At 37.2% G+C, this 10,236-nt stretch overlaps 1 protein-coding gene across 3 annotated transcripts; it reads right to left on the bottom strand.

Annotated features, from left to right (window-relative positions):
* Nucleotides 1-1,235: 1,235 nt before the first annotated feature.
* LOC116118628 (conserved oligomeric Golgi complex subunit 2) lies at nucleotides 1,236-8,999 on the bottom strand. 3 transcript variants are annotated; one of them, XR_004126178.1, is made up of 12 exons: nucleotides 8,382-8,991; nucleotides 7,490-7,696; nucleotides 6,433-6,769; nucleotides 6,098-6,259; nucleotides 5,815-5,913; nucleotides 3,434-3,650; nucleotides 3,238-3,346; nucleotides 2,761-2,961; nucleotides 2,489-2,593; nucleotides 1,864-1,989; nucleotides 1,654-1,788; nucleotides 1,236-1,563 (listed from the first exon to the last, which is right to left on the bottom strand). XR_004126178.1 is itself a non-coding variant. In XM_031404617.1 (10 exons), exons 1-10 carry the CDS (start codon nucleotides 8,850-8,852, stop codon nucleotides 1,969-1,971), a joined length of 1,929 nt encoding a protein of 642 aa, XP_031260477.1. In that variant the 5' UTR covers nucleotides 8,853-8,991; the 3' UTR covers nucleotides 1,859-1,968. The 3 variants fall into 3 exon arrangements, 2 of the variants coding, with proteins under 2 accessions (XP_031260477.1, XP_031260478.1); XM_031404617.1 differs by lacking the exons at nucleotides 1,236-1,563; nucleotides 1,654-1,788 and having other exon boundaries at nucleotides 1,859-1,989; XM_031404618.1 differs by lacking the exons at nucleotides 1,236-1,563; nucleotides 1,654-1,788; nucleotides 1,864-1,989; nucleotides 2,489-2,593 and having other exon boundaries at nucleotides 2,819-2,961; nucleotides 3,279-3,346; nucleotides 8,382-8,999.
* Nucleotides 9,000-10,236: the final 1,237 nt, after the last annotated feature.

The raw sequence follows: 10,236 nt of genomic DNA, 5'->3' as shown, positions 1-10,236 counted from the left end.
AATATCTATTCAATCGGGTTATTCTTTAGCTTATTTGTAAGTGCCCCTCTCATTTTGGTATGAATTATGATTTGTACTTTGGGAACTCGTTCGTAATTCACCGGTAGAAATCAGAGATTTTATTTGAAGATTAAGCTTGATAAACAGCTGATATATTTAATAAGTCCCTGTCTACTTCAAGGTTTGAATTACTTAGAAATAAGCTGCATCTTACTGCTGCTGCTGCTGCTGGTACTGGTACAGCTGAATCCTCTCCTCAATCAACTAAAGACAACCAGAATTGATGAATTGATATATCTTTACAGCTTACTAATGTACTCAAGTCACTTCTGATAGTCTGCTGCTCATATTTGAGGTCAGTTACTGCTACTATCTGCTGCAGTAAAGTTTTCAGTTGATGCTTGTGTAATTTTTAGTTTAGTGGCTCATATTTGAGGTCAGTCAGTATTGCTATCTGCTGTAGTAAGTGTTCGGTTGCTACTTTTGTGATATTCAGTATTGGTGAAAGTAAGGTTGCTGTCTGTTTGTGTAATATTCAGTAGAAGTCAATCTGCTATCTGCTGGTTCTGGTCAGATTGCTATCTGAAAATGAGACTACTCTCTGTTGTCAGAAGTGCTCAGCTACTGCTTGTACAATGTTCTATTGCTAACAGCTTGTTCTCTCAGTTTGATCACATTAATGATAATCAGTTGATGCTTGTGTAGTATTCAGTTTGGTAAAAGTCAGATTGCTGTCTACTGGTTTTGGTCAGATTGCTATCTTGTGTTTTTTGGGTGAAAGTCAGTTTGGTGGACCATAGCTTATGTCTGTGATCAGTTTGCATACTGAAAGAAGTGATTCATTTCAGCCTAAATTCCAAGAACTTTTACTCAGTCTGAGAGAAGATATTGATAAATGAAGATGCACAATACTACACTGTTCTGTTTTCAGGAAAATGATGGTAAAAGTGCAACAAATCCCAGTTTAGTTTGAGGGAAGATATTAGCAAGAAAAATGTAATAATCTTTCCAGGTTTAGTTTGAGGGAAGATGTTAAGCATTGTTAGGAGTTCGTTTAAGTTTCTGTTAGTTTGTTAAAGCAATGGTTACTGCCGTTAGGTGTTAGTTACTGTTCAGCTTAAAACAGCCTATAAAAGGTGTCACTGCAGCTTGTACTTGTTATCAGAAATACAACAGAATTTTTTTCAGAAAACTCTCTTCTTCTTCGTCATTTTCCTCCGTTTTTGCTCCTAACCTGACAAAAAGAAATACTGAGTGGATTCAAATGAAGTGTAAACTAGTACAAATAGTAATTCGCCATGATTGTCCGAGAATACCTAATTACTAGGATAAAAAAAAAACAAACAAAAAAACTTCACATTTCACAATGAGATCAACTTACAACAATATACTTCACAATCCAATAAAACTAAATCTACAAGCAGTTGAGACTTGCAACCCAAAACTCTTAGAAATTAATCACGCTTTGCCGATCTGAAGGAGCAACACATTGCCACAAGGAACAGTACGCTGGAATATCTGCTGCTTCAAAACCCCAAGGGCAGCAAGATTGCATCCGTATTCCTGGTCATTTTAAATATGCGTTAATGATATATGGGAGTAAGAAGTTCAGAGAAACAGATCATACTAACGGTTCCAAAAATCAAGCTTTACCTGAATATCAAGAAACAATTGCATGCAAATCTTGTCAGTGTCGGATACATTATGGTCTGAGACATCTGAGCTTGCTCCAGCTCGCCTTTGTGCACCTTGCCGTATCTTCAGGAGTGAAGACTCCGTTTTCCTAGCCTGGGCAGGTGATTTAAAGAATATTAGTATAAAGAGAATCCTAAAAGATTAAAAACTTTTACTCGAGACACTAACCACACTGATGAGCTCAGCAGCCAATTCATGATAGCAACCAGTTATCTTAGTTGAAGCACCAAGCAGTAATTCCTTCTTAGTCTCCTTTGACAAATATGTCATGGCTCACTCTGCATCTAATAAAGTCTGCAAGTAGTAGATAGTTTAATAAAAAATTGATGACGCGGAGCACATGTCCTGGGTGCTTGTGTTCTTATAAACAAAAATTGTTAGCCTTTTAGGCAACATATTAATGTACGTCCATTAGCATTAATTTTTTAAAAACCTTAGAAATCAGACACTAATTTGCAAAAATTATCAGTACATAAAAAATAACCAGAAATATGATCCATCTCTTCATTATTGATATTATTTCTGAATGCATATTTTATTCGAATTTGGTGGAAGAGCCCATGTCATCACACATGTATTACATTTTCTAGGATACACCTAATAGACTGTGGTAGTAAAATTAGACATAGATTTCTCAAGCCACATTTCATGTCCATAACAGTATATCAGAACAATAATATGCACAAGTCATCCAAACATGACTTCAATCAAAATTCAAAGAATTACAACCGCAGATGACAAGAAAATATAATGTTCTCAAGTGTAGCTATAACCTAAAGAAAAGACTGCATACCTTCAAGGGGCGCAATACACCAGACACATAAGGGGAATGCCTGACAGGAAGTGGTTTATTAGTCATCCTGTAAGTTGCAGTTATCCCCTTAAGCTGTCTTAAGTCCTACAATTTTTGACAAAAATGCTGTCTCAATCACCCAGCACATCATCAAATATAACATAGTAATAGCATGTTTAACTGAGATTAAAAGGAATATATAGAACCCTGCAACTCTTAAATCATTGCATAATCAATATTTAAAACAGTCCTAGAAAAAACATAGAGCTTACTTCCACAGCCTTCTCAACAAGTCCCTCTATTATCGTGTTGATAACTAAAGGTAATGTAGAACTCAATGATTTTCCACCATCTAAAATGCTCTGTTTTACTAGAACAAGAATTTCAGTGGAGCATGAAGACAGAAGCCGAAGTACATGAACCAGGTAGTCAACAGAGACCTCTGTGGCCAGACAAGTTATGTCATGAATAACCTGCACGTCAGAGAACCTACATAAATATGCTAGTTAACCATGATAACTTTCATGACTCTGACATGGATGAGTTTAAATCTAGTGAACACTACAGGAGCATAAATAAGGTCAAATTGGACTCCAAAACAGAAGTAAATAAATAAATAGAAGGTATATTACTAGAGATGAACTTCAGTGCTATCCGTAAAGGTTCAGATGTCAAATATAAGCAGATCGCTTAGTAAAATGATAAATGTAGGAGAAAGAGATAAAGTTGAATAAAGGCAAAAGTCATACATAAATAAAATCATCCGGAGCAGCTGAAATAGCCCATTCACATCCAGGATTGGAGCCTGCACTACGAGACTTCCGAGCAGCCAGTCCAGATGACAACCAATTTGAGTATCTGTCAGAAATTCATCGATAAGCAGTCAAATGATGATATAAATAAGCAGAACAGACTAGTATTTTTCAGTCCAAACTCCAAACTGACCTTGAAAGAAGCTGCAATGACAGACGAAGAAATTTGTCGGAGCAAGAAAGGAGAAAAACATCTTCTCTCCAGCAGGATCTCAAGCTCTCTAAAAGTGTAACACTTTGTTTTAATGTTAACACACAAGACTTTCCTTGATCAGAATGTGAATTCTGAACAGGAGTAAGACTTGCTCCTGTAAGAACAGAATCTAAAGCCCCAGCAATTTCCTGAAACCGAGGATAGAATTGTTGAAATGTAAAATAGGAAATAGAACTATTCTTGTAATATAGGAAATAGAATTATAATAGGAATAGGAAATAGATTATAATAGGAATGTAACAATTTACTTCCTAGATTAGTTTTTGTTTTTGCTATAAATTCATTGTACATTTCATTAGAATACACAAGAAAATATTTCTCCACATGGTATCAGAGCCAAGTGTCTGAAATTTCAAAATTTTCTTTTTTCTCTCTTTCTTGGAATTTTTTTCCGGTGACTGTTCGGCGACTGTTTCGGCAACGATCAGAATCTGGTCTAATCACACCAGACTGATGTCTTCCCATGTCGTCATAACCCAGGGATTTCGTCGCCGACCGCCGCTGCACGCGCCGCTCGTTTTTTCCGGCAGCCTCCTCCGATCTACTTTTCCGGCGAGCGTGAGTTTTCCGGAGAGCGTGAGTATTCTATTTTTCCGGTGCACGTAAGTTTTTGCTTTTCTGTCAGCTTCAAGACACTTGACCTTCTCATGGATTCCTCAAAATCAGTTCTCAATCACAACAAGTGGTTTTTTTTTTTATCTCTCCCTCCCATCACCACTGAGCGATTAATTGGGACTGCTAATTATTCATCAGGGCTGCCTCGTTGAATTATGGTGTATGGATCAAGGTTTGGAAGATCACTTGACACCAAAGTGCCGATATTACGTCAGAATAGTCTTCCTGGACTAAAATTGATGCTATGCTGTGTAGTATGTTATGGAAACATTGATCCCCCTCTTCACCCTATTTACAAATCTTATCGCTCTTGTGTTGATATTTGGAGTCAGGGTAAACTCTATACAAATGACATTCAGCATTTATATTCTGTTGTGTCCAACTTAGTTCATCTTAAACAACAGAATATGAATATGTCGGAGTTCCTTGGTAAGATGGCCTCCTCAAGACAGAATTTAATCTGCTGGTACCTCGTAGTAAATCTGCGACAGAAGATTTGGCTCCACGGGACAAGTTCTTTATGGTCCTGACACTTGCAGCCTCGGACCAGATCTTACAACTGTTCGAGATCAAATTCTTTGGATACCGTGCCTTCCCTTGATAAAGTGTTTGCCAGATTACTCTCGGGTTTCCTCCCCTACTACTGTGCATTCCCCAGGTGACTTCGGTCCTTGTTTCTCAGTCCCACTCTTTTCAAGAAAAGAGCGATCGAAGTGGCAGAAGAAATCGGCCCAAGTGTAGTTACTGTCATCGGAAGGGGCATACCAGAGAGAAATGTTTTAAGTTACATGGTCGACCTACCCGAGCTGCTAATATTGCTCAGGCTGATCACTCTGATCTTCATTCTGAGTCCTCTACAGTGCCAGCTCAAACCTCCTTAACTTCACAGGTATTGATTTGATGAATATACAGTATCAGGCTAGAAGCAGTCTTCTATCCATTGCCTCCGTCGCTCAAACGGGTAATTCAGTTGCTTGCCTTTCTCAGTCTTCCGCTTTAGGACGTGGTCCTAGATTCAAGTGCTCGGATCATATTTCTGGAACCCTCGTTACTTACTCAAATTACAAATAATGTATCTTTACCTCCTGTACTTAGCCAATGGGTCTAAAGCTATGTTCAAGCTATTGGATGTGCAAACCCCTCCCCTCCTTCGCATTAAACTCTGTGCTATATTTCCAAATGTCCATTTAATCGTGTCTGTTAGTAAACTTACCCGCTCCTTAAATGCTCTATTGTTTTGATACTGACTCTGTTGTTATACAGGTCGCGACACGGAACGGATGATTGGCAACTAATGTCAGTTCCAACGACCAGTAGCAGACATCCTCACTAAGTCTCTCAAAGGTTCTCGTGTTGACTTTATTTGTAACAAGTGGTGCCATGACTTATATGCTCCAGCTTGAGGGGGAGTGTTGAAATGTAAAATAGGAAATAGAATTATCTCTTTGTAATATAGAAAATAGAATTTCTCTTGTAATATAGGAAATAGAATTATAATAGGAATAGGAAATAGAATTTAATAGAAATGTAACAATTTACTTCTAGATTAGTGTTTGTTTTTGCTATAAATTCATTGTACATTTCATTATGAATACACAAGAAAATATTTCTCCACAGAAGTTACAAGTCAACCATAGTTGAATCTACTCTTAGTAAAGCAACCATTTAGGAGTTACACGCATACCTCAAAGAAAAATAAACCCCAACATTCCATTGCTTCATGAACTCAACATACACGGCTTCTGCTCTGAATTTAGCAACAGCAGATCTGGATGGACAATAGCCTTGCATGACAATTGGATGTTATAACTACAATGAACAATGTATAATCCAACATAAATTATCTATTTAATCCTGAACAGTCTCTTAAAAATCCATTAATAAACATCAAGTGAGCTCTGGGGATTTTTGAAACTTTTGAGTATGCTATAAAATTATTATTCAGAAAAAGAAAAACCAAATTACTACCTTCAAGATGAACCAAGAAATCAAGGCTTGATTTGTAATTTTTCAAGAATTCAGTGGGACTTCCTGGAGAAAAAGCCCCTGGTTTTCCCTTCTGAATTGCTGACAGAACCTCCTTCAGGACTGAATTTGCCAAGAAGTCAAATACATGCAAACCTGAGTTCTCTGAAAAAAAAAGAGTAACACAATGATTCAACATTAATACACGACACTAGAATTCACTGAAACAGATTAATTGAAGGTTTATAAAAGACCAAGCTTTCCTAGCAACCGAAATATATGAAGCAGTTTTTTAGTAGTTAATAGTACTACACAAAGAAAATGAAGCATGGCAATACCTGCAGAAGAAATTTCCAATAAGAATTTACAGTCTTTCTCAATACATTGTTTGATTTGCTTATAATCATTCTCAAGTTCATCTCCAGATGACTCAGCAACTGCCTCTGATGGCCCATGTAGCATTATTTTCTGTATCAATGGAGCCACAACAGTATTGCGGAAAATTTCATCTGCATTCCTGGTGTTATCAATGGCGGCATATGCACGTAAACAATTGTAAATTACATTTTCATCCCGGTGTTCAAGCCCATCTACAAAACAATGGCCCAAGCTTGCATCCAATAATAGGCTAGCACTCTGAATCCTCTTCTCCATGTTCTCAATGAAAGGCAGGTTCTGTACTGGCATAATATAGAAAAGAGATGGGGACACAGAATTAATGAGTTCTGAGTAGTTGATTTTGAGCATATTGACACATTTTCCTTTTCTTTATATGCATATGCCTTTATCTTAATTTTAAAAACAAATAAAAATAAAGTATGGCAAGTTAAAGCACACAGAATACCTGCTTGAGAACCAACAAAACAAAAAATTCAAAACCTATGCAAAAATATGTATTAATTTCAAAAGTTTATACTTGATAGAAAACTTGTATTAGCTAGCTTCAGAGCACAAATGTTTAACCTCTGATTACTTTTTTGAATGTTGAATGAAGACATTAAAGTCAATATTTACTCGGTTTTAATATTACGGCTGTGATAATCATAGAAGAACAAATGGCCAGCATCAACGAATAGTAAAGAGAAGGTAAAAATGCAGAGGCCATATGCTACATGTGCACTGGTCAGCCCATTGCCTGCTTATTTGCCAGCAGCTTTTCACACACTTCTTTCAGAAAACCACCTTAATTCTCATGTTTTAATTCATGTTTGAAAGTCATTATAAATCAATGATGCAAATTTCACTAATAAGTTGAAGATGGGAAATTAATGAGATCTGGCAATTTCAGCAACATTCACATTAAACCAATAAGAACATTGTGACTAAACGTATTTCAGAATAAAATAAAGAGAGAAGAGATGCAATAGAAAAACATAATAAGAAAGACAAAGAGACCTGCGCATGAGCCATATAGAACTTTAACCGATTCATCTCACTGGCAATTCTCTCCAAAAGCATGCTTTGAGTCTCCCTAGGATTCATTCCATTCTCAACAGGTTGTAGAGCAGTGGCATGGCCCATAGAATTTCTTTCGGACAAATTCACATCTCCATTTGACCAATCAGCAGATGCACTAGGTAGCTCCTTTATAAGTTTTTCAACCTGAACTCATCAAAATACATACAAAACAAAAGTGAAAACAAACACTCGTTATAAAATAAAGCAATTTATATTTGCTAAATAAGCACATGTAATTCTGCAAATGGACAAATGCTCGGTCTAGCAACTTGGACTATGTAAAGAGGAGAAATATTAAAAATAAAAATTCAAACCCTCAACTGATCCTTATGGATAATACATTTTTCACATGAAAAACAGCTTAATTTATATGTGATTTATTGATAACACATTCTTCACAAAATTTATTTTGAGCCTTTGCAGAGCATAAAATTTCAATTTCAATTTCAATTCCATGCCAATGAAGCTTCTAACTGGCCAATTCAAAAAATTGTTACCCACATTCCCATAAATTAAACACATACCTAAAACTAATCCAAAAACTTCATAGAGAGACCAGAATCCAATAAAAAACTAATAAATATTGACATTATAAGCTAGATGCTATCAATCAAATTTAACTCAAGTGAACAAAAATATCTATTCCACAAATCCCAAATTCCGAAACTTCTAGATCCATGCTTCTTTCATCTTTATACACTTAGCCGCCAACAAGAACAACACCCAAAACTCAAATTATCTATAATTCAACAACCATATCAACGTAATCGATAATTGAGTTCAATTCAACGAATAATTTATCAACTATAAAAGCACAGTAATTAATAACCTTAGAAACAACATGAAACGTGTCAAGCAACAGTTCAAGAGCCTCCCTAGCCGCAGCAGCCTCCGATCTTTGCTTTAAACCCCTCTGCAACGCCACGAGGGAACCTTCAACAGTGCCTCTGAAACCTTCGATTTTCTCTCTCAGCTCCAACAATGGGGCCCGCATCCGTACGACGGCCGCGTCAACATCGACGAGCTTGGTGCTCAAGTTAACGAAATCAGCATAGTCCCGGTTAATTAAATCAATAAGTTCATGCTTGAGGGAAGATAAATGAGCCTGTAGCTCAGATCGGAGTGTCTCGAAGGGAACGAAAGTTCGGAGCTCCGAGATATAGAATTCGGAGTCGAAGGTTGGGGAGAGAAAGAGATTGGATTTAAACCAAAGAGGATGAGTGTCAACTGGATCGGAGAAGAAGTCGGCGGCGGATCTAGGCGGTGTTGGCGGTGGAGCTGTTGGGATCGGATCCATCATTTCTGATTGTGGTTATGTTTCTTTGATCACAAAAGTTTTCTCCTAATTAATCAAGACTTCGTATTTGCCTTGGAATGAAGATTTTAGAGTGTCCGTAACTGCAATGCTAAGAAAGAACGAAAGCTTCCCACGTCGTCGTTTCATAAAAAACTCGAAGGCTTATGATGAGAAAATTTAGCTGTGCAGCCATCCCAAGTGTCCATTTAACAAAATGGCCCGGAAAATGTTTTTCATTTTTTTTAAATTTAGAAAAGCTGACGTGATATAATTAAGATTTATTAAACACGTAAAATAGGTTAAAATGAAAAGATTAAAACATATGTGAGCTGAATATAAATAATAAAAGTTTTTAAAATTTAAAATTTACAAAACAAGCCCTACTTATTCACCTCGCTTAATTGAAATTCATTAGGGCAAAAAGCAATTTCTTGAACCAAAGGGGGACACTGCGATTTCCGATCGAACCTATAAATTTCCACACCATATTCAATCCTAAAATCAATTTCTTGAACCCTAAACGGAATACAGTCGCGATTTCCGGTGATACAGTCACTATTTTCGATCGATTTCTTGAACCCTAAACAGAATCTATGCGATTTTTGGCTATACAGTCCACATTTCCGATCGAAACTGCAAATTTTGAGACCAAATTCAATCCAAAACCATGGCTGACACTCACAATGAGGGGGAAAACCCAACGCCACTTCGAATCCTAGATTCTGGTGGCGCAAGCAGTTCAATGGCTGCTCCGGTGGATCATCCGATCAGTGAAGGTGGTCCACAGGCAGAGGAGACGACGGCAGCGACACAACAAAGAGAAGAATCGCAAAACAGTTCTGAAGAGGAGGAGTCAGGCGAGAAGGAGGAGTTCGGCGAGAATTCAGGCCAGAAGGAGTCTTCCGAGGATGCAGGCCACGAGGAGGAGGCCAAAGAAAAGGTACGTATTTGTTTTGGGAGTACTGTCGCTTAAGCGATCATTTGTATCGCTTAAGCGATTAATCTCTTTTACTCATGGTCGCTTAAGTGATTGATTCAGTTTACTCTTGGTCACTTAAGAGATTTCAAATCGTTTAAGCAATCTTGTCCGAGGCAAAATCATCTTAGATATAAGATCGCTTAAGCGATCTTTTTTATATCTTAAGAGATTCTTTCAGTTTACTCTTGATCGTTTAAGTGATTTCAGATCGCTTAAGAGATCTTGCACGAGGCAAGTCAAGATCTCTTAAGTGATCCGAAATCGCTTAAGCAACCACAAAGGTAATTTTTTGTTGCTGATATTTTGTTTATTTTTGTTGCTGACATTTTGTTTATATCGATTGTGCAGATTGTGCGGACTGTAAACTATAGAGACTACGAGTTGGAGCTTGTAAGCAATAAAGTACCC

Source organism: Pistacia vera, unplaced genomic scaffold (genome assembly GCF_008641045.1).
Source record: "Pistacia vera cultivar Batoury unplaced genomic scaffold, PisVer_v2 Contig85, whole genome shotgun sequence".
NCBI lineage: Eukaryota > Viridiplantae > Streptophyta > Magnoliopsida > Sapindales > Anacardiaceae > Pistacia > Pistacia vera.
The sequence above is the reverse complement of the archived record's forward strand: the minus strand, read 5'-3'. Positions and strand labels throughout refer to the sequence as shown.

What these genes read in the sequence shown, in the direction of transcription:
- LOC116118628 (XM_031404617.1), bottom strand. Translation starts at nt 8,852, where the DNA reads ATGATGGATCCGATCCCAACAGCTCCACCGCCAACACCGCCTAGATCC. An exon ending in CGTTTCATGTTGTTTCTAAG is followed by an intron (nt 7,697 to 8,381) that starts GTTATTAATTAC and finishes TGATGAGTTCAG; the next exon opens with GTTGAAAAACTTATAAAGGA. An exon ending in TTTCTTGGTTCATCTTGAAG is followed by an intron (nt 5,914 to 6,097) that starts GTAGTAATTTGG and finishes TTGTCATGCAAG; the next exon opens with GCTATTGTCCATCCAGATCT.